Source organism: Leptodactylus fuscus, chromosome 9 (genome assembly GCF_031893055.1).
Source record: "Leptodactylus fuscus isolate aLepFus1 chromosome 9, aLepFus1.hap2, whole genome shotgun sequence".
Taxonomy (NCBI): domain Eukaryota; kingdom Metazoa; phylum Chordata; class Amphibia; order Anura; family Leptodactylidae; genus Leptodactylus; species Leptodactylus fuscus.
Genome location: NC_134273.1, coordinates 32,012,233 through 32,037,159, shown reverse-complemented (window position 1 = coordinate 32,037,159; position 24,927 = coordinate 32,012,233). Strand labels below are relative to the sequence as shown.

The 24,927-nt window shown below is 41.5% G+C and overlaps 1 protein-coding gene across 1 annotated transcript in view; it reads right to left on the bottom strand.

Moving 5' to 3' along the window:
• FGD3 (FYVE, RhoGEF and PH domain containing 3) overlaps positions 1 to 24,927 on the bottom strand; it is a 157,878-nt gene that overhangs the window by 57,142 nt on the left and 75,809 nt on the right. The window contains exons 2-4 of the mRNA XM_075286920.1: positions 12,175 to 12,333; positions 7,742 to 7,919; positions 5,910 to 6,483 (exon numbers count right to left, since the gene is read on the bottom strand). Of these exons, the coding sequence (XP_075143021.1) occupies positions 5,910 to 6,483; positions 7,742 to 7,919; positions 12,175 to 12,333 (911 nt within the window). The remainder of the gene's footprint in view (positions 1 to 5,909; positions 6,484 to 7,741; positions 7,920 to 12,174; positions 12,334 to 24,927) is intronic.

Sequence of the window (24,927 nt, the reverse complement as noted above, 5' to 3'; positions counted from 1 at the left end):
ACCCTGCGCTGTTATTGGAGCAAAAAAGGCGCCAGGGAAGGTGGGAGGGGAATCGAGTAATGGCGCACTTTACCACGCGGTGTTCGATTCGATTCGAACATGCCGAACAGCCTAATATCCAATCGAACATGAGTTCGATAGAACACTGTTCGCTCATCTCTAGAAAAGACCACAACAATGGCAAACATTTGCTACACAATGAATTGTCCCATGATGACATGTAGGAAACCAGTTACCATTTGCATTTCTGTTCGGACCTTTTTTCCATTCACCAGGTCGAGGGAAATATTTCCTCCTTGCTCTGGCCTAAAGTGCTGTGTTTTTGATCCATTATGGAATAACCCTTTATTGCTTTGGGTTTTCCTGGATGCAAGAACCACCAACAACATAATAGACTATAGTGCTGATCGATGGCAGACATTGGCAGGCTTCTGAATGTCTGGCCTAGAAGCCTCCGTCTATACATCTGCATTTGTTGTGGCCTTTTCCGCCACCTCTGTAATTCTGGTAATGTACTGTTTTGTATGTGAACGCCGGATTGTCTTCGCCCTCACCTTCCACACAGCATTAATGACCATGGATTAGGAAACCGCTGGTGCAAGCAAAAAAATCCATCTTCATTTTCCTCCTATTACTTCACATTAGTAGAAATGGGCAAAGACTGTTAACATTTGCAAAATGTTTAATTTGAAGGAATGCAAATGTTCATTTGCGGAATTTAATTTTGCCACAAATGGTTTAGTTTGTGCCCAAAATCAATTACACCTTTCTGTGTGTTTGCTCAGGGAAGCCCTACAAGTGTGTGATTATACTATTAGGACATTGTTGGCCCAGTCACACATAGCAATAGCAGAGAGGCCAAGAGCGCACCCTGACAGCGCGGAACGTACATGGTAAAAACATGCGCTAGTTACATATTGTATTTATTGGCCTAAAACTACTCTATCAAATACCACATTTGGTTATAAATTGTGTCGATAATAATTAATTTGAAACCAGGGCTGGATTTACCTATAGGGGTAGTCAAAATTCGAAAAAAGGGTAAGAGAAAGTCTAAAAGTAGACAAGCTCCTTAAAGTAGGACCTGTATCAGGGGCAGAGTATAAGGCCCCATGCACATGGCCATAGTTGTGGGTAGGTCTGTAGACATTGCAATGGATAGTATATGAATAATATCAGTGTGTAGTCTGGGATTTCCATGAACCCCATCAATAAAATAGACAATTGGCACAAACAGATAGGAATAGGACCTGCCCCATATTTTGGAACTTGTTCCTATAGCCCCTACACAAATGTGTAAACACAGCCATGTGCAATGAGGCCATAGAAGTGAATGGACCTGTATGCTATCAATTATTACAGATCTGTAACAGATAGCACATGGACCAAAATTATGGCCTTATGCAATGGGCATAGGGTGGTAGATATTTGTATCTATAGGCTCCTGAGACAAGAATCCAGTATGGAGCTGCATACGTCTTTTGATAAGTCTTATATCTTAATAATCTTCACGCATGAGGTCATTAGACTATTACGTGTATGAGGTCATCATAATAATAGTCGGATAATAATATAGTAATAATATCGGATTTCCAGTGGTGCCACACATTTAGTGTCGGAGCCGTTGGTACTTTCATATATAATAATGGGTTCACACTACCGTTATTTAATGTCCGTTGTTCTTATCCGTCACAGAACCAAAAACATTAACAGACATTAAATGACAGATGCAGACAGAATCTTTTCCATCAGTTATCTGTTTGCATGCACTCCATGTAAAAAAGACAATGGAAACTTTCCTCCATCATGTTTTTTTTAGTTTTCTGATAATGGTAGTGTGAACATAGCCTAAGTAACTGAAAAACCAATTAATTATACCAATTAATTATAGACTAATTCTCATGAGTGAAACGGAATGGTCAGTAACAAGAAATAGCTGTTTATGATCAGGGTTTCACTTACTCAGGGAGCATTCACACAGGGTAATGCGGTGCTGATTCTGGCATGATACCTCGTGTAAGAATCAGCGCTGCAAAACAGAATCCCATTTACTTCAATGGGTTCCGTTTAGCGCGCGTAACACATTGAAATGAATGGGAGGCTTTTTAACCCATTGATTTCAATGTGTTACGTGCGCTAAACAGAACCCATCGAAGTCAATGGGATTCTGTTTTGCAGCGCTGATTCTTACACAAGTTATCATGCCAGAATCAGCACCGGGTTACATCGTGTGAATGCCTCCAACACTACTGGCACCAGCGCTGAAAGCGTGAGTGATGTGGCCTAAACACTGTATGACATCACTCTATAAATAATAGTTCATTGCACTTATACAGCTTAAGGCTTGATTCACACATCTATTTTGACACATTTTTGCTGTGGTTTTTCCCATGTGTGAATACAGCCTAATAGGGTGTAATAAGGTGGTTAAATAAGAATAAAAAAAAAAAAAAAGCCTATTCCTCCTTGTGGTCCGCAGGCTGCGCTTATCTCTCTTATAATCCCATCGGTTACCTATGATAAATGATCCTCTGTAGAGTCGTAGTCAGCTGAAAGCTTTGTCCTACAGACTGCGGTAAAATCCCCTGTATCTGCAGTCAGCGGCGGCGGCGGGGTGGATACACCTGCTAGAGGATCAGACACTTCATAGGAACCCGCTATAGGAGCAGAAATGGCAGCAATGGGAGGATTTTTTTGCTTTTTTGATCCAGGGGAGGGGGAGGAGGAGATGATTTTGCTTTATTTTTTTAAGGTTTTTTATTTTCTACACAAGATTATAAATGAAGGATTCATAAAAGAGTGTATAAGGGAAGTTTAGGTTTCTTAAGCATCCTGTCGCTCAGATTGAACTGATTATATGAAGTGGTGAAATTTTGACTTCTTTTTTCCTTGCACTGCATGTAGGCATACATTATTATTATTATTATTTCAAAACTTATACTCATCCTTAAAGGGAGTGCTGTTTCACCAGACCCCAGCAGATCAGCCCCGCACATAGATAGGTGAGCCAATTGACAATCGCAGCCTCTGTTGCAGAGATATTGTTGTTTTTGTCAATATGCAGGGGCATAGCAATACGGGGTGCAGAGGGAGCAGTCACTATGGGGCACTGGAAGCTGAGTAGGCCCCTAACATCACTCTGCCACATAACTTATACCACTATTCTAAATTTAACATAGTATTTAAAGGCACCGAGAGAGGTTTGGCATTGGGGCTCAAGAGCTTCACGTTATTCCTCTATCATGCACATGCTGGTCATGGAGAAATGAGGGTATTGGGACTTACCTCTTTGAAGCAATAATAATGCCGACATCGCTCCAAATACCTCATTTGCATATTGCCAAAAACAGAAATATTTTGCCAATGGATACCCCAATACAACAGGGTAAAACACGGTTTGATTGAGTTGATCCTATTCCATCTGCAGGGCTGGGTTGATATGCCGGGTTCTGGTGACAGGTTCCCTTTAAAGGGGATACTACTCGTTCCAATAACGGGGTCCTGCTTTCCCCCTCCAAGAATGATGTAACAGGTCACATTGGCATGTTCCACTCCATTCATTTCTATTGGGACTGTTGAATATAGGCTAGTGCTGTACTCCACGATCTCCATCAGTCCTAATACAGGTAAATGGAGCGGCAATGTACCTGCCCATGCATATGGAGAAGATGGGACCTCTTTCTTGGGATCAGTCAGGACTTAGCCTGCGGTTAGGTGAGAACTTGGTAACTTTAAGGAGTTTAAACCATTGACATGGTATATTTAGCATTGGCTTACAATATTTCATTGGAGACCCCTGGGATCCCTTCTGATCATTAGAAAGATGGGGGTCACAATGTTCACTAGATTGAAGCATAGTGGCAGCACAAACTCAGAAACATACATGAACGAGTGGCTATGACGGAATATACTGCGCTTGGATCCTCGCCAATCCAACATGTAGGTCCAAAGACTCCTAGAAAGAAACCTGCATCATATCTGCAAAATGTGAACCCATCCTTAGATGAGTGTCTCACAGTCCCTATGGATCAGATGTACACCTTTTACTGTTTCCTTCCACTGCTGTTTACATCTGCTGGATCTTTATTAAGGACTTCCCTTTTGTGCAGTTGCCTATTCGTACAATCACATCTAAGCTGTAAAACATTTTAGGAACCCAATAACAGTAATAATAATAGTAAGAATAATAATAATCTATAATACATCATACACGGTACAGATAGAAGAAGAATGGATTCAAGTCTAACTAATCCTAGATGTTAATATCCCATCGCTATTATATAGACCTCATTAGTTGTATGTACGGTGTTCTACAAGGGCCGTCAAATCTATAGGGTCTTGTAAAAGCTACATAAAACCGATATTTTATTGGCTCCACTTCCCGTGCGTGATCAATATACCCATCATAATAAACCTGAAGAGACGACGCAGCGCTAGAATGTGCCCAGCAAGGTCATTGCAAGAAGATACATGGACCCCAGTGATTTTCTTTATGGAACATTTTACTGATACAAGACAACTTTATAGAGTTCGGATCCTCCGTAAGTCACATAGGAGGAGCGGTGTGCCAGATACAATGCTGAAAATGTCAGTGATCACAAATTACAGGCCGCGCTAAATAAAGAGCATGCAAGGCTAGGCCGACCGCTAATAGACTACATAGACCTCTGTGGTGCACAACAAAGCAGCTACTATAGAATTTCTGTATCACAAGTGGTCTGCGGAGCGGTTACATTGGCACTTTTTATATGACTGCCCAAACAATACTGACCATTCAGTGCCCGTTTAATGCCCCTAAACAATTCCTAAATACTGCCTCTATACTGTGCTGAAATACTAGAATATCATACTTACATAACATGGTCATATATTTACAACACAAAAATGACATTCAGTACCCCCAAAAACTGACATTGAGTCTCCAAATAATAGCGCCTAACAAGAGAAGGGGTTTAAAGTCCCAAATTAAGTTTTCACACCGATGACCTGTCTACAGGATAGGCCATGAGTATGTGATCTGTTGGGATCTGACACTCGAGCCCTGCATAGATCAGCTGTTTCAGCGGCCCAGAGGCACGTTGCCCATCTACTAGCAGCTTCCACCACCTGTAAGCTAGTAGAACAGCTAGTCGTTGTGGGGTCCTGGTGTCGGATCCCTACATATCATATACTGATGACCTATCCTGTAGACCTATCCAAATTCAATTTGGGGCCGGAAAACCCTGTAAATAGTAAAGTCCCTGGTGGTCCAGGGCAGTAAATGTATTGCAGCACTTCCTCCTTCCATTTTCTTGGTACTAATTTGACTACATTTAAGATAAAAATAGGCGTGGAACGCTCATCACAAAATTATACACTGGAAAGACTACAATAATGATCTCAAGGTTCCTAGTATACATTATGATCAAGGTGCGCAAATCCTTTGACGGAGACCATATGGTAAGGTGAAACTTTTGAGGTCTGTTTACATGGTGGCAGCCATTGCTGGGGCGCTCTTGGGTGGTAACCACAATATCTCCTGCCATGTGCCCTGCTGTTCCTTTAAGAGTACTGACAGCCTTACCATAACCAGGACGTGGTTTCCTCTTCAGCTACTTATGTGAAGGTGTGAAGAAAAAGACTTATGTGTAGACACTGCTAAGTTAACATGACATAAGAAAAAAAGAGTTTTAAAGAGATTTTCCAAGATCAGATATTGATGGCCTATTCCTAAGATAGGTATTCAATATCAAGTTGATGTCGGTCTGACAACCGCCTGTTTCCAATTCCATGCATGGAGTTGATGGGTTGGAGTGCTGGGTGTCAGACCCTCATCAATCTGAATTTGATGACCTAGCGTAAGGACAGGCCATCAATATCGAATCTAGAGAACTCCTTTAATGTTGTATTCAGATCTAGACAATTCCTACCTTGGTGGCGTCACTTATCTCGGTCTTTGTCAGTTCTGTGCTTTCGTGCTCTTCACTGCTCCCTTCATCCATGTCACTATCTTCATCCTGAGTGGAGTCCCTCTTTTGGTCAGCGGATGTGCTTGTTCTCATTTCAATAGTTGTGACGGGTAACATGAGCTTTCTTGGTTCCACAGTCTCATCATTGGAAAACACCTCTCCTACCACACAACACGAGGGGCTATCAATACCACTGTCTCGGTTGGGTATTTTACCGTTGTCGTTTTGATCTACTGTTAGGACCTCATTGTCATTGTCTCTGTTGGATTCCACAATCGTATGTACAGATGAACTTTCTCCACAGCTGTTGATGTCAGTGATACCCAAATCCTTAAATTTAATGTTATCAGAATTTTCTGGGCTGTGAGTCACGGAAGGGTCATTGTCATCCGGTCCGGTCTGTTCATCTGCCGACAATCCACTCTCAACAGCTGAGTCATTCCTTGAAGAGCGAGGGCATTTCGAAGGTCCCGATCCTGGTTCCATTTTCAGTTTAGTATTCAGACGGTTGTGTTTGACAGGTTTAACGGGTTGTCTGAAAAATTGGAAACCAAGTATGTTATTCATGTCAACACTGTATATAGTTATATATTGTGTATATAAACATTTACACCCATGTCAGGGCTATATACAATGCTTCTCATATTGACTATTGAATTCTGGAGCATCTGTTAGGACTGTCTGTTGTGCTGTTCCTCTGTTATTCCTCCTAGAAATGTAGGACTACTAAGTTGACAAATGAATTTTACCAGTTGGAGTTGAGTTTATTCACAGTCTGACATTTTCCAATCAGTTCTGCCAGTATATGATGGGTAGGGACACACCTCTTTGACCAAGTGAATGGTAACATCCAGTTGTCAATTTATTCAAGAACCTTCAGGAGAAATAAGAGAGGAATGGCATTACCTAAACTTATAAGATCTGATGCTCCTGAACTGTCATTGTATGGGAAATAGAAAAATTTCCTGAATCAGCCATGTCAGTAGAGTGTTCCATTGAAAAACCTAAAAAATTCCAATCTGTGTGTCATGAATGTAATGAATCCGTGAAAAAGATGAAACACCAACAGCACATGGATGACATCTGTGCAGTCCATTTTTTTTGTTGGTCCCATAGACATGCTAGGCTGAGATGAACAAAAGCAACAATTTATTTCTTGCAAACCATAGGTCCATGGAAAAAAGGATATGTCAATGGCTCCACTGACTACAAAGAGTCCGTACACTGCCCATGTGCCATTTTTTTGGCTACAAAAATGGTTGATGTGAAACAGCTCTTATATACATGTAAGTTGAGAGACTTTCTTGGCATACACAGTATGTGGAGTCACAGCACCCAAATACAGTGTGTACCTAGCCTTAGTTGTGAGTAGGGTACATTATATAAGACGAGGAGGAAGAAACTGGCAGCCTAGAGGTTCAGTGACAATTTAGGGCCCATTATTCAACTCATATACCGGTATATAATTTTCCAATGGAATTTCAGTATTCAGTATGCCAATTCAAAATGGCTGACAAGATCTCTACTACGCTGAAGTCTCACGTTGCGGAAAAGCTGTAGTTTTTTGTTTCAGATTTTGATGCCAAAGCCAGAGGTGGCTTCAAAAGGAATGGGAAATATATTGGAAACCATTATACTTCTCATTTCTGCCAAACCCAATCCTGATGTTCTTGAACATATAATAAAACATTATAGACCATTATACATAATGACATAAGGCTAGATCTGGGATCGGGGCCCATAACTTCAGGTGTAGGACATTTCTTTACCATAGTAGTCGAATCTATATTCACCTGATATTCTCAAACTTTTCGATGAGAATACTGATCTCTGACGTCTGGTTCCGCTCTCGTGCTCCAGATCTCCGGGTGACTTTGGGGATGGATGGCAGTGGTCTTGACGGTGCTGGAGGGATTCTCAGGCCAGGCCTTTCCTGACTCCCTGATAGGAGATGAGCTGGCTTAGGAGGTACTGGTGAAAAGAATGAGATTAGGATGTGTCAGCACTATTCCGACGGTTTTATTTCTATAGAGACATTATTCTGGAAGACTCTATGCTGGTAAATGGAGGCTGTCATTTAGCAAGCGTGATAGAACTATGCAGGTACACCGCCACAGGGAAGCTCGGAGACTCATCAATCAATGCATGCTTCCCCGAAGCAAAGTCAAGTCTATGTGCCAATAAACACAAGCAAGAATGCAAAAACAAAACCTGACACATGTAATAGGGTGTTTGCATAGTGCACTGATAGAAAAGCCTCTAAGCAAGGGCAGATACAGACGTCAGGACAATATAAAGGCCTATTACATCGGTAGACTTCCTGCCGCTAATAAGCAACGATCATAGATATACGGTAGTCAATCAGCACTTGTCTAGCGCCATCGATATGTAGCTGTCAATAGTGCGATTTTTTGAGGGGGGCAAATACATTTTGTCTTACACAGTATCACACTAGGAGATCACTGGGCACGGGTGGTGAGGAGGAGCAGCTACACAGAACAGCTCTGGCAGCATGCCAGGAACCAGTAAATTCACTTAAAGGGGACCCGTCTCCAGGCTTGAAAAGCCCACAGACCTACAACATCTGATCGGCGCTGTCACCTTGAGCCTTTTGTTTATCCAAATCCTTTCAGCCACTCCAAAGATATAAGCTCGTTTAGTGTTGATAAAATTAGGGTAGGCCACCAATGTTAGATTTGAGGGGGTCTGACACCCCTGACCACTGCAGTTCACCAGCATGGGAGAGCCGCACTGTTCACTAGCTGTACAAACAGTAGCGGCGAGTGTAGGTACTGCAGTTCTCCCCCATTGAAGTCTATGGAGCATTGCTGCATTACTTACACTTGCCACTACAATTTGTAAAGCGATTAAGCTGCACGGCTCTGCCCTGCTGCCTCTGTACTGGAGATCTGCAGGGGTCCCAGATGTCTGACCCCCGGAGATCTAATAGTTATAGCCTATCCTAATTTGCATCAACAATAAAAAGGGTTTATATTTTTGGAATGGCCAAATGGATTTGGATAAGCAAAACTCCAAATGCTCAGGGTGACAGTGCCGATCATAGCCTCCGGATGACCCCTTTAACTATTGAGCCCCTGCAAAAGATTGCACATATGCCCGTTGTCAAATTCTTTGCTAGATTAAATTAAGAACATGACCAATCTGTCTAGATATGAAGCAAAATATATACGATGCCTTTATACTGTGACATAACTAGGCAGACTGACCATTCCAGAGTCTAGGAAAGCTGGGTGGTCATGGCAATAACACCTATACTCATTACCATTTGCTTAGAATCGAATAACATTTCTAATACTAAATAACAGTATACATAAGTGGGCCAGAACACCTATAAAATAATCTGGTAACGCCCATATAGTACAATATAGTGCAGGTATTTATGTGAAAGGTTTGGCGGCACCATGTACAGTGCTGTACTATGCAGACCATTTTAGCTGCTGGCAGCGATCTAGTGATGAAATGCTTGGAATTAATTCTTTGTGACCAGTCCCTTCACACGGTATGTCAGAAATTTGCAGAGACAAGGAATTCTACGTCTACTTACATATCCCTCGCCCCTCCCACTCATACATATAGTGTTCAGAAAAACTGTGGCTAACCACTGTCAACCTTACTTCCTTCTATACTTGCATTTACTGACTTCTTAGTAACTCAATAGCTACTGGAAGGATGAGATAAACAGAGCAGAGCCGACCTGAAGAGTTTAGTGCGATTTATAGGACTGCACGTTAAGATATTAATAATGGATATGTGAATAGAGGAAGGCGAATGAAGCCAGACGACTGCGCAGTATTAAGAAATTAAGCAGATTATATGTCAGATCATGGTGAATGCTGGGCGCAGAGTGAGAAAGATATAGGGCACGCATGGAACTGGAGGGGTTTTTATGCAGTCATGTTTTATCCATGGTCACGCCATCGCGCGCCCGCTCCAGCTGTGACAAGTTATTCGAGGTTATGATAGTTATAGCACTGGATAGATAGTAAGGCTGTGTTCACACATATTACATTGAGATTTGCAGGTGAATAATATACAGAATATTACAGTCGCGGCAAGGGGATGACACTTTAATGTATCCCATCTATGTTGCACAATTCTACCTACCATGTACATTTTATATCCGCATTATGTCAGCTCTTTCTGAGGATTTTCAACATAGATTTTATCCTTTGTAATGAATCAGTGATTAAATCCAGTATGTGTGAACATACCTCTATGACAGTGGTTGTTACCGAACCCACCAGTTTCATATGCACATCACCCGAACCCTTCTTTATTGATAAATCAATCATGATTTTTTTCCAAATTCAAGACATAGGTATATTTTTTTTTTACTGGTACACAAAATGAGCCGTACATAGGGCCTAGGATTCGATCGAACCCCACTGCTCTATGATGATAATAATGATGGCCACAGTGATACAATGAATATATCAAATTAAACCCCACAGGCTCAGTTCACATCTGCGCTAGCGTTTCCGTCCTTTGGAAAAACGGAAACCCAATCCGCTTTAAAAGGGGTTACCGGTGGACCCCATAGCCTAAAATGGGGTCTGCCGGGTTTCTGCCCGGTAACTGTGGAGAGAACAGCGCTGTTTGTAGGACTTTTCTCGCTGCATTTTTAAGCGGACAGGGAGGGGAACAGACTCCATGAGCGCAGATGTGAACTAAGTGTTACATTATTTCTAATCCTTAGGCTATATTCACACAATCATGACAATTCTCCTCCCATTTGGGATCTGATTTTTTCACAGACCTATTCACATCAAGTATAAGGAAAATGTTCGTTGTTGTACCGTGTTAGCCAGTGGGTTGGAAATATAAAAAAACAAGAAAACTTGATAATCTTCAGTAGTTGATACCTTTTTAATGGCTAACTCATAATGATGATTATAGTAAATTTACTTTGATAAAGGAGCCAAGCGTTCCGAAACGTCAGCCAATTGTCATCATTATGAGTTAGCCATTAAAAAGGTATCAACTACTGAAGATTATCAAGTTTTCTTGTTTTTTTATATTTCCTATTCACATCAGGGAGTGATTTGGTTCCATGAAAACAGACCCGTGAAAAAATAGAGCATGTTCTAGTTTTTAGAGGACCACAGTCCCACCCACTACATGGTCTCATCTGAATAGGGCCTTACCCCTTGAACATCACGCTTCAACCACTACCCAAACGCTCCCAGGGCTCGGCACCATTCCTATATTTGACATTTTTTTAAATACTTCACCTCAGGCAAAGACTACTGCCATTTTGTAGATGGTGACATAAAGACAAAGAGAAAAGGATAGATATTGTAGAGGGTGTAGTTTCTCCTGGGTCATTTGGGGGGGGGGGGGTGTAAGAGACATTGTAAATCATTGTCCGAACCCTTTAGCAGGCCATATAGTTTTGTTGGAGAAAAATCAGTATAACTCATACTTGCCAGAATTTGGTTGATGGTATTCGGGAATTTTTGCTGAAGCCACACCCCCTATTGGTGTAGCTGTGCCCCTTCTGGACATCAATGCACCCTCTTTTGTGTATCGACATGCCCTTTTCTTGTGATGTCACTCCCTTTTTTGGGAACCTCACAGAGTTTCTAGGATAGTTGGCCAATATGTTATAACTCATTCATTCCTTTGAATCTCTGCTTGTGTTGGTCTTAGGAGTCCAGTGGGCGGTCCTATTAGATCAGGGGTAGGGAACGTTCAGCACTCCAGCTGTTGTAAAACTACAACTCCCAGCATGCATACTGACTCTGCTGTTCTTAGAACTCCCATGGAAGTGAATGGAGCATGATGGGAGTTGTAGTTTCACAGCAGCTGGAGAGCCAAAGGTTCCCTACCCCTGTATTAGATCCTATCTTTATAGGCACTCAAGCAAGACTGAGAGTCACGGAGAGGACCACCCACTGGACTCCTAAGCTCAGAATAAGTAGAGGTTAAAATGAATAAATGACAGGTTATCCTAAATCTTTTCCCACAATGCTATATATCAATCTGCTCAGCTCCTCCTGCTCTAGAACATGATATCTGTCAATAGAACTGAATTTTCAACATGAGAGGTTCCCTTGAAGTGTTTGCATGTGGTATTTAAAAAGTATAATACGGGTAAAGTTTTAGTAGCAGGTCCTATATTTTATTAGGTGGTTCCTCGTTTTAATTTCCCCAAAATTGAATTTCATAGAATGTCAAATCCCATCACAAGACATGAAATACCAACCTTGAGGTTTTTCTACATTTGACTTCCTGATTGGAGGAGCTTTTGCCCGCGGCTTCTTTCCAGTTTGCTGAATACATGGTACGGGGCTTGTGTGCTGAGCTTTTCCAAATGGACTTGATTCAATATGACATTTAACTTGGAAAGTGGTGAAGCCACAACCTGAAAGAGACAAATGTCACACTGGATTATTTATTGGCCAAGAATGGCAAATCCTTCACTCTACAGTATATGAGGGCAGTAAAGAATAAGGAGGGTTTGGGTTTTTTTTTTACCACTGAAGTACGTATGGATTAAAGAGGACCTGTCGCCAGGTCTGAAAACCAATCTCAATAACATACATGCGCTGATTGGCACGGTCACCCTGAGAATTCGGTTTATCCAAACCAGTTCAGTTATTCCAAAGCTATAAGCCCTTTTAGTGTTGATGCAAATATGAGAATGCTAGCCAAGTGGGTAGTAACATCACAAGGCATACAGAACATAAAGACCACAGAGTTACCACCCATTTGGCTAGAAGACCCTAATTTGAATTAACACTAAAAGGGCTTATATCTTTGGAATGGCTGAACAGATTTGAATAAACAAAACACCAAAATGCTCAGGGTGCCCATTAGAGTTCTCAGACCTAGTGACATGTCCTCTCTAAAAGGGGGTAGTAGCTCTGATTGGCCCAAGAGCCCCTTCCGCATGGGTGTCGTGTACCCGTATAGGACAACCACTCTCTGCAGGTGAAACAACATTAGACACAAGACACCTAGAAGGCAAATAAACCCAACTGGCCTCGGGATCCAGGGTGGTGACATGAAATAGCCCCCACCACATCAAGAACCAAGCACTGTCTACATGGTTCATGAGCGAAGTGTAACGCCTGCAAAATTACTAACATAAGATATGTATGAAATGCTTACACATGTCCGTAGACAACCATGTGTAAACATATACACCTTCCATCACAACAGGCATGGATCCTTTCCAAAAAAATTTCTCTTTAACTTGATTTTCTCACCTATTCTTTACCTCTTTGACATCCAAAGAGGAAATCTCTTTGCCTAGCACAAATATCTTCTTCTCCACTTCCTCTCCTACAATGGTGTGACCTTTACTATATACTCACAATAGCTAAACACTGCACCGCACGTATTAAAAAACGTAAATGAAAAGAAGGCGGCAAATTGAATGGTAAATGTATTTTCTTTTCTTAACTAAAAGAAAAGATATGTGCATAATGAATACAACTACCTACGGCTTTCACCATGCACCGAAACAAAGGCTGATGAGTGACAAATAACACAATACTAAACAATGCTGACAATAATAATACGCTTTTACAGCAGAAATGCTCAGGTCGAATATGAGGTTGGCAAATGCTCCATCTTAAAACTGGTTGTCAAATAATATTGCAGGGGTGCCCAGTCTGTGGCTCTTCAGCTCTTGCGGAAATTCGGCCCAAGCATGCCCTTAAAGGAAGTGTTTCTGCATAACCCGGCATGTTAACCCAACCCTACAGATAGATAGGTTTGGGTCACCTGACTCAGAGTTGTTTCCCCTTATGAATCGGTCCCCCATAACAGAGATACTCATTGCTCCAAATAGGTGAGCAGCAACACACTCGTTGCTCCAAAGAGCTTATATGCATATTTACAAAAAGAGCAATGTCTCAGCAACTGAAGGAGCGATTCCCAAAAGAAAAACAGTGTGATTCCGGTGACCCTAACCTATCTATCTGAAAAAGAGAACTAACAACAGGGCGCCGCCTTGTGCAGAAACTTAAGAGGTAATCAAAGTACACCCAAATAACCCCAAGATGCTCATGTAGGTGAAATAATACCGTAAGATTAGAGATGAGCGAGTAGTACTCGATCAAGTAGGTATTCGATCAAATACTACAGTATTCGAAATACTCGTACTCGATCGAGTACCACTCGCTATTCGAATGTAAAAGTTCGATGCAGAACCAGCATTGATTGGCCGACTGCTATACAGTCGGTCAATCAACGCTGGTTCTTCTCCTACCTTTAGAAGTCGTCTCTTCGCTGCGTCCCCGCGGCGTCTTCCGGTTCTTCATTCACTGTGCCAGGCATCGGGCCTGGGCAGAGCCGACTGAGCATGTCCACTTGTAGTGCGGGCATGCGCAGTCGGCTCTGCCCAGGCCCGATGCCTGGCAGAGTGAATTCAGAGCCGGAAGATGCCGCAGGGCGCTGCAAGGAGAAGACTTCTCGGAGGATCCAGCCCGACCCTCACTCGTGGACTTGGTAAGTATAATTTGATCGAACGTTGCCTACCCCTGAAACGAGCATTTTCCCCCCATAGACTATAATAGGGTTCGATATTCGATTCGAGTAGTCGAATATTGAGGGGCTACTCGAAACAAATATCGAACCTCAAACATTTTACTGTTCGCTCATCTCTACTTAAGATGTTGTGTAAAACACAACAACTAGTACACCTTTAAATGCAATTTCAAGATCCTGCAATGTTGACATCCAGTCTCTGTCCAAAACTGCGAGACCAGGGAAATTTAGGCACAAAACTGGATAATGTGGAATTCACATCAATAAATGGACAAAAGTACTTCTGCGCTTCCTTTAGACCCTGCTGTAGCAGTAATTGTCAGGATCAAGAAATAAATCAGAAACGATCATCCAGGAGTCCATTTATTACTTAAAAGACAAAAAATCTAGTAGTAACGTGTGTCGGGGCTACTGCAGTTGGATCTGATGAAGGAGCAATGGCACTGAAACGCGTTACTACCTGGTTATTTATCTTTTAAGGAATAAATTGATTCTTGGGTGATTCAGTAACAAATGGATTCCTGGAAGAAACAAACATTAAAGCTACAATGTCTGCCCTCATCAGCATATGCCGCCATCATACAATAAAGTCTGAACCACAGGCCAATCGTCCTACCACATGGGTTAAATAAAATATGAATTTATAACCAGAGATGTTATGACCCTAAATAAGCAACTGGTTCAGAAGCTAGAAACCGAGGAGACAATGAGAGAGGTATTTAGGTCAGAGGGAAACAAGCCGCCTTAAGGATAATACAATGAACTTTTCATATACAGCCTCTTGGCTGGGTCTGGACATTGCCGCTGTATCAGGAGACATTTTTCCTAATCGTCCGTCTGCAAAATGACAGGAATGTGCATAATAACATGACTGCAGGAAAAAAATAATGCAATGTTCGATCCTATATCTCATTGCTAAAGGAATGAAAGGTATTTAATATGGAGATTCCTGGTGGTTTTGTTTCAGGACCCAGTGGCAGAAATGTCCAGCAATACTAAAGCGCAAAGATATTTAATAGGATATAATATGATGTGACATTCAGGCAAACATACAGTAACGTTCCTTCAGCGTTACCTCCAAAGATACAACACTAACAAAGTTATAGGTTACAATCTAGCATAGCCAAAATGGGAAAGAAATACTGAAGGACCAGAAAAATACTGAAGAAGGATTCCCCATTAACGAAAAGTAAATTTAAATTATGATTTGGACAACCCCTTTATTACTTACAGTGGACCATTCATGTCCTCATCAGTGTGTGGTATTACATACCACTAGAAAGCCGCCAGTGTCCTGAGTTCAGCGCACTGCGCTAGCACGCTGCCTGCGCTGTGAAAAAAAAAAAAAAGTTGCCATGGCTGACGCCCCCTCCGGAGTGCCGTCTGAGGCCACCGCCTCACCTCGCCTCATTAGAGGTGAGGCACCGACAGCCTGTAATAATAAACAATTCATTGGTGTTTCACTTACACCAGCGGCTGAACAAAATGCAGCTATAGCCACATCTCAGGTACACCATGGGTCACCATGCACACAACTGAGTGTGCAGTCCAAGGGAGGTCCTGGAGCTCATGCTCAGTCCCATTTCATTTCATGAAACATAGAGCATGTCCCATCCATTTTTATGACAACAGAGCAGAACCCCTATAGAAATCAATGCGGGACGAAAGGCACTCCGATATAATCTGAATGCCTTCCCTTAACCACTTCCAGAGCATTCATAAACAATATACGTCTGGAAGGTGGTTGCTTTGTTCTGCAAGGATGTACCGGTACGTCCAAGCAGAGCTCAGCAGCTACACAAAATCGTGCAACTGCTGAAACTGGGAGCCGACTGTAACTTCACCTGGAGCTCCCAGAGAGAAGGCAGGGAAGGTTTATTACCTTCCTGATTGATGTGTATACAGTGTTCAATGATTGCTGTATACAGCGCTACGGGCGCTGCCATGTTGTGGCTGCATTCTGACCCAGCAGTCTAGTGGTCCGCCACGATCAGCGTCGTGTGAGAACTGCTCTCGGTCCTACAGGACCCAGATCAGCTCTATTACTCCTCTACTAATATTCAGGAGGCTGTATTGCTCATGCAACCGGAGCTAAATGTACCACCCCCAGTTACAGGGAAAATCAGCCTCCACCACAAAGAAAAAAAGAAAAAAAAAAGTGATCAGATGTCCTCAAAGGTCTATTATGACCTTATGGGTACACGATGTAAGAAAAAAAAAAAAAAAAAAAAAAAAAAGGAAATAAAATAAGCCAATAAAATGCTGTTATTAAAGATTATAGCCCAACCCCCGATGACACCATACAGAATAAATATTACCGTAACGGAAAGGAAAAACTTGCACCCGAGCCCATGGGACTCTTGTTATGCCACAGTTGCCGGTCAACAAGATGGCCTCACCTACATGCTGCATTGTGTCGGTAGTCTGGGAACAATGCTTGGTGAAGTGGACAACGCAAAATCCAGCATGGAACAATTTATGGTTAAAAGTAAATGGTTCAAGACTGTTAATAAACGCTGTGGCCTAACTCCACATTGTCCAAAAAGTCGTGGTGCTGTAGTTATTGGACGCAGGCGGCCTCCAGGTGTTCCCCCTCTTTCCCCTTCTTGGTGGTGAAATGGTTAATTGTCCATGCAATCTTTAATATTTTACCTATTTATTCTTTTTGTTTCTATAGCACCAACCAGTGGCATAGCTATAGGAGATGCAGCGGTAGTAGTTGCTATCGGGTCCTGGACCATAAGGGGGCCCCAAAAGTCTAAAATGATTGACAATTTTTAAGGCTTTTTTTTTTTCTATGGTGTTAATTTTTTCAGCAGTTAACCAGCGTCTGAGAAAGTCATCTGGGTTGACAATTAATCTTCAATTAATATTCTATTCTTCATTGATAGACCTGTGCAGGAAAATATTGCACAAGCACCACTTACGCCTCTCCTAGAGGCTGCATACAGTCAGTGCACAATAGGCAGGACAACGCTCTGGCTTATATCACCACCATAAACCATGAATATAGATGTGCGAAAACCGATTTCCTATAGTCAAGCTGTAGTTCCTCCATATAAGACGATGGTCATTGAAATATCGATCTGTATTTTACCATATTAGTGACCATTGTCTTATACAGCCAATAGCAAATTCACCAATTCAGGCCCCAACTCATGTCTAGTGATCGGTATACAAGGCATAATAAATCTGGGCCGTTGTGCCTAAAATACTATAAATGATCCTAATAAATTGTATTGGTTTTCAAAAGACCATGCTTTTTTAAAAATTGATTTGTTTTGATTGAAATTCATTTGCGACAATTTGATGACTTTCTCAATTTATGCAATTTCATTTTAGATTTATCTCATTATCATTCAGGTCATTTTGAGGATTCCCCCAGTGTAATAATCCAACTATTGTTTCCATCCTATTATACAATCTATAGGTAGCCGCCGGGTCCCGCAAATATTCCCAATCACATCTACAGAGCCGAAGATCGCAGACCCATGTCATAAGTATCACAGCGAGGGGCTCATTACGTGGCGACCTTCTTGGAGTCTTTGAAAACTTCGTCCAAATCCTAATTAAGCAATTAAAGGGTAAGTAATAAAAAAAAAGTAATTAAACTAAGTAATTAAAGGGGTTACAATGATACGGTTACGCTTCCTATAGTGAACTCTGGCTGATCATTTGCTATGTATAGGACGTAAAATGTGAGACATTATATGGTTGGCCACTTCCTATTTCTAGACGCATAAAGAATGAAAAGGTTTTCACTACAGTAAATCGGTCAATGCTGACAACTAATGACAGAAAAATTGCTGCAAAGTTGCAAATATATTAAAGGGGATCTCCGCCTACATCTGTGTTTTACAATTGGATATTCCGGTAAGGGAGTAAGGCATGATTTGAGCAGTGTCGACCCTCTAAGCCCCTCCTCCACCCTCACTTTAGCGCCATTTCGACCTTGTAACTGGTTGCTAAGGAGACGTTGCCTGGCAACTCCATTTTTAAAGTCAGTAGCTATAGCGCTGTGTTTCCCTAGCAACCAGACTGTTCCAATGATTGATTGACAGGGGAGAAGAGGGAAGAACCACCGGTTTGCAGTCAGTTTGCACCATTTTCCATCTCTAGCTTTGTTACTGAGCAGGAAAAATCTCTGTACGGTCGATGAGGGATTTTCCCATTAAAGTTATTTCATAGAAATCCAGTCAGACTCGACCAAAGCAGACGTAGTATATTTAGCCATATAACCCTAAATCCATACTAAATATTGTTAGATGTTCAGACAAAAAAGGATTAGCGAGATAAAAATGGCCGCAACAACACACACGCAGGTTATTCTAGACGAAGGCGGGTAGCAAAACGTATAACATGTAAGCTAGAGAAATGGCACAAAAGTGTATAGAGAAATGACTATTGTACTGTATAAAGGAGTAGTCACATCTCCGCTGTGTCCGTAACTCCCGACCAACGCAGGGAAGCGAAGATAAGAATAACTGTATGCCACGGAAGGCGAAGAGAGATGGGAACGACCATACTTGTCAACATTCTGGCCACGAAACTGGCACAGATAGGTTAGTAAATACCCCTCGTAACTAAATAAGTGCAGTGGGGACTCTTTATTCCCCTCCCCCCCCCCTTCAGTGATTCGCCTAGGATCACTGATATTATGTTCTAGCAATCGGACATAGTGGTGGGACCCCCGACTGATCGCGCATTGATGGAATTTCCTAGTGATTAGATAAGCATCATTAGTCAATCCATTGTGAGAAGGTGACAGGCAGAGTGCTGGAGTCCCCATATATCAGCCCCAGATTCCTGACTTATATGTGGTCCAGTGCGGGTCTGGAATAAGTTGCAGCCCAGGTGTGGGTCATAGGCTTGTTACTGGCCCATAAAAGGTTACAGAGCCTGAACTTCAGGGCAGACCCTGAGAGGAGAGGAAGTGGCTGGGTCTGTCCTGACACTGAGAGCCTTGTGTACACGTACACTTAGTATTTTCTGTTTAGTTAGCGCTCAGACGAGCAGGATTTTGCCTTTTCATGTTATTTTGCCTGAAGTTAAGGCTGTATTTTATTTCGCTCATTTTTGTGCCTAACGAAAAGGTTTATTTATTTTGTTTTTTCTGCAAGATTTGTGCGCCTGTCTCTGACTGCTTCTACAATCATAATTGCCAACATTTTTATGGAAAGTTCTGGGAGAACATAGCACACTGGATAAATTGAATACCCCTTTGGGGCATCAATGTTAAATGTGCTGACCACACCCCATTTTTGGATTTGATTGGCACATAAAAAGTGACTACTAGCCCAGTAGCCGGGAAGCTTTAACAGCACATCAGGAAGCCCTTTTTTGGGAGCCTCCCAGCATTTCTGGCAGAGTTGGTAAGAATGGCTACAAATGGTAAATCTCTGTTTTTATCATTGGGTGCCACAGCATACAATAGAAGACAGACTGTACTAAGCCTAGATGCACCAAATCTGATGCAGGGAGCCAAGACACTAGAGGTACAGGTCAGTCTTTCGGTTTAGGGGGAGGCACTGAACAGTGACCACAAGAGAAAATGGGTCCTTCATCAGACACAACCACGCACTGCATGCACTGTATTGCTTATTTGCATATTGGCTAGAAGTTACATTACTACAGTCAGTGTGTGCACTGTATATCTTACATATATCTTTATACATTATGTGAATATGGAGTTACTTTTATGCATTTTTTTGTCTACACAGTTTTGTAAAATTCCCTCCTAGACGTCAAGTACAAACAGACGGCGGGGCTTCATGCTGAAACTCTGTAAATCCAGTATTATACTTTACAGCCAGATAATCCCCTCCTGGACTTTGTCAGACTATCTGATAATTCTTTAAAATAGCAGAAAATCCAGAGATCTCCTTACTACAGACCTCCATATGAGAATGGAATAATAATAATAATAATAATAATAATAATATACTGTAGTTATACAATGTATTGAAAATAATTAAAAAATCTGTCATTAGATCTGGATCACACAATGATTCCTTATAGGCGGAGCTAAGCTGTGCTTGAGAGTAGAGGTCAAACCCCTGAAGATTTGTTTAGTGCCGGGTTCAAATGAATCAACCATCATTTTAGTTTCAGCATGAACTAGTTCTGATAGAACCAGATGTGAAATTATTATGCTCATAATTTGGGGTTCAAAGGGACCCCAGAGTAAATAGGTGGAGGGGTAAAAAATAAATAAAAAATAAGAAAAAATTTATACTCACCCTCTCTTTTGGGCCTCTTAGCAGCCGATGCTCTCTCTCTCTCTCTCTCTCTCTCTCTCTCGCTCTCTCTCTCTCTGCCTCCTGGATGACATCATAGGTCTGCGCCAAGCCAGTTGTGCCATGGAGACCAGATGATGTGTCTGTTGTGTAACCTTTTCCATTTCTAATAAAAGTATAATGAAAAATTTGCACATCTCTTTCCCCAGTCACTTGTATTAACAGTAATACTAGTGTTGGGAGATTATGACCTCAATCAATTACAATTTATGGTCATTTAGGCCGCACCCCCATTAAAACCACACCCCTTTTTACAGCATGTGTTGGGTGAACCTTGTGTGCTTAGTCTCTGGCGCACAGGGGAGGTGAGTAACACTTTTTTTTATGTTTTCTCACCCCCCCTAGACCTCTTCTCTTCAGACGTCAGAATATATTGAGAATATACCCCAGACTATAATAGTAGGACCGAAAATGTCCAAACTGGAACTAACGAAACTGCAGGCAAAAGCCTGTGAAAACGGCAATAACTGAACTGAAAAATCTGATGTGCACAAAATCACGTTGTTTATCCGGATTGTCGGTAAGATTCGGTTATTGATTGTTTGCCCAGCCCTAAGCAATAGTTTGTATCAAAGTTGCACCATAAATGGAAGTTCTATGTAACTCCGTATTGCTGAAGCATTGAGAAGCAGAGTAGTGTCAATGGTATCTTGTCTGTGAACTAAGCGAGGTGACTGCTGCAAAGAATACCCTTACAGAATTGACAGTCTGTTATTAGCCTTAGTAGCCAGAGTGAAAATTGCAGGATAAAGTATTTTATGAAACAGATACAGTGACATGGACAATTAAAAATAAAATAAAGGAAAAAAAAAAAAAAACTTAAAAAATATATATTTACTATAAAGACTTATAACGGCTATTTTTGGTGACGAATTCCCTATAAAAGGGTCCTTCACTTATGCAACAAGAGAATTGTTTTTAACTACCAACGCGACTTACATTTAGAGGTTTTCTAAAAACAAGTATGGACTTATTTTTTGTGTACGGCTCTTCATTCTAACAGCGGATTTCACTAATTGGATACCCTTATTACATTCTCAGTCTTAATTAGATTATTCACTCTGTCCCTCAGCAGCTCCTGGACCATGTGGATTGTGCAGAAGTAAAATGAAATGGGGAACGAAATTAATTAAAGTCTTATTTGTCAATCGTTTAGGATATGACAATCTGTTGCATGGAACATCCACCCACATCTAGATCATCATACACAAGCCTGGTAGTTATAGATACAGCATTACCTTACATGACTGGAAGGGATCAGTCCGAATTGATCTGGGGTCCAGGCCTAGCCAATATGGTCAGGTCATCAATGTATACTATTATTGGAGCAGAAAGGCCTATATCTTTATTATATTTTACAGCATGACCAAACTTTGACACTATCATTGGCTCTAGTGATTTTTAACTAAGCATATATTTGCATAGCCTTTAGAAAGGCTATTCCAGACATACCTTTTATTTATTCATCCACTTTTATTGATATGCTAATGGACCAGCACAGAGCACCAGAAGTTCATTAAGCACTGTGTGTTGTGTGTAAACAGGGGGAAGTGAGCTGCAGCCTTCCTGATCTCACCTCCCCCTGTTTACACACAACACACAGTGCTCCGTGAACATCCAATGCTCCGTCCTGGTTAATCAGCATATCAATAAAAGCGCGCTAATACAACAATGGCTGGGAGGAGTACTAAACAAAAGGTATGTCTGGAATAGCCTTTCTAAAGGCTATGCAAATATATGCTTAGTTAAAAATCACTAGAGCCAATGATGGACTCCCTTTAAAGGAGACTTCTCCCCGACAATCTGTTAAGATGTCCTTTTAAGGGTGTAGCCCCCACTTAGGAACCCCTGTCGCTTTATGCATTTCTGGACTTGCTCATTATTTTTATAAAAAATGTGGACTTTTGTTAGTACACTGAAATATTAAATTATATTATGAGAATTTGGAGTTATTAACCAAATTTGAGCAAATGTATAGGGCAACACATCAGCATATATTTTTACATTTGCATCAGCCCCAGTGTGTTGTATAACTTAGTATCATGCATTATATAATAGGGTTTTGATTTTTTTCTGCAGAAAGCCATTTAAATGTATATTTTGGGGTTAGGGAGAGATCCCATACAAATAGAAGAGGAAAATACACACTCCACAAAGGTTGTGTCTGGATCTAGTGCCACAATGCTGAAGGACATTACTTTTCATTAGAACATGTCCGGCTTTCCTCCAGCGAACAAACGTCAATGGTGGCTCAGCTGTCGTCCTCAAAAACATTACTATGTCTGAGTCAGAGATCATGTAATATTCATGTGTGATGGGAAGGAAGCTGGGAAACAGCAACCAGAATTGCGGGGATGGAAGTGGAGCCGAATTTAGGGAAACATTAGAAGAAAGTGAAAAGAGATGAGGGATCCTTGTGTTATTTGCAATTAAAGGGCTTATGTTACAAGGCAGATTTATCCTCCAACCACAATATTTCAGCTATCTCCAGTGCTTCCTTTGAAGTAAATTGGAACACAGATGTGTCCTGTCCAGCAGGGACATGCTTGCATTCAGGCTGAATTCACAATGGGTTAAAAAAAAACAAACCCTGTTCTCAGGATCGGTGGGGGTCTCAGCAGTCTGATGCCACCATCAGCGATTTATCCTCTATCCTATGAACAGAGGATAAATATGCTATGTATTTTTTCCCCTTTATAAATGTACCCTTGTTGGGGTCCAACTCCTGCAACCCCCTCTGAAAACAAGAATGAGGGTCCCTTCAGTGTCCCGTATTATGTAAGTATGGACAGTGAAGTTGCCGACAGGCAGGGACTCCCAGCATCATATTATAGATCACTATGAAGTAGGGAGTCCCGATCTCCTGATTGGGTTTGGGCCAAGAAATCTGGCCAATGTACAGACTGGATTTTCCAGTTCAGATTGTCCAGTGTGCATTGGGCCTTACATGGCCATGTCGGTCAATCTCAGAGAAGTGAATGGAGTGATTGTCACACGTTCACTACAAGGAACTCAGGGGGCCCCTGTTTTTGTGATCAGCAGGGGTCCTAGAACATAGGGATCATAGATTACCCAGTTATTCAATGCATAGGTGATAAATGACCATTATTAGAAAGCTACTTTCCTTTAATGTCTGACCAATATTGTTTCCTCCAATGGGACCTTCACCTATAAGGAGTTCAAGTGTCTACTGACCCCTGGTCACTCGTTCCTTGTACTAGGTATGTTATTTTTTTCATTAAACCTTGGCTGGGTTATCAATGAATATCTAATGTCTACAGTGTCCTTTAATAATACATACTAGTATTTTGTAGAACTGACACAAAGCAATAAGTAAAAAGTAAAATCCCACAGTACATGATGGAAATGAACTCAGAAGAAAAACTTTCACCAGAAGTTTATTTTAGACATTATTGCCTGAGATTTTTTTTCTGCGATTTACGTGCACCTTCAATAGCTTTAATAGAGTCCGCCATGTATGCTGAACTCATGTAAGTGTGCATGTGACAAGGTGTTGTGGATGCGCATCTTGAACAGATACACATGGAAGAGGTAAACTGTCTTATCTTGACTGTAGCTGTACCGAGTAGTATGGTTTATTGATTGCGTTATATCACGTCTTACGACGTACTTGCAATATGTTTTATAATAGGTTATATACAGTACATACACGTTGCTGTAATTGGTGCAGGTTATCGCTCAGTCAGTGTTTCGGTAAATTTTTAGAACCTGCATAGCGTGAAGACTCCTTAGAGGTAGAACTAACCATGCACCATGTGAGAACTTGTTTGCTGCTCTCCCATGGTCTGACCTACTGATGTCAGATATTGCTGAGACTACTCAAAGCAGAAGAAGGCTTGGTATTTAAAGGCCTGACCCCATACTTCAAGGAAAGAATATGACTTGGAGATGGCTCAGTAAGACACGGGGACAGCTCACTGCTGGAGGATAGCTTGTGTGAGGAACCAACTAGCACGGCCAGGCAATCCTTTTTGCTCAACATTTCTCTTATCTGTATGTGAACCTCTAAACAAAGTGGTGGACATAAAGTAATAGGGCCTCTATATTGTAACCTAATACAACTAATGGGGGAGGAATCTGCCAAGACTGGCGTTTCCTCCACCAGTCTTAATAAAGTCTGCGACTGGTGCAAGGCGTCTCCATCC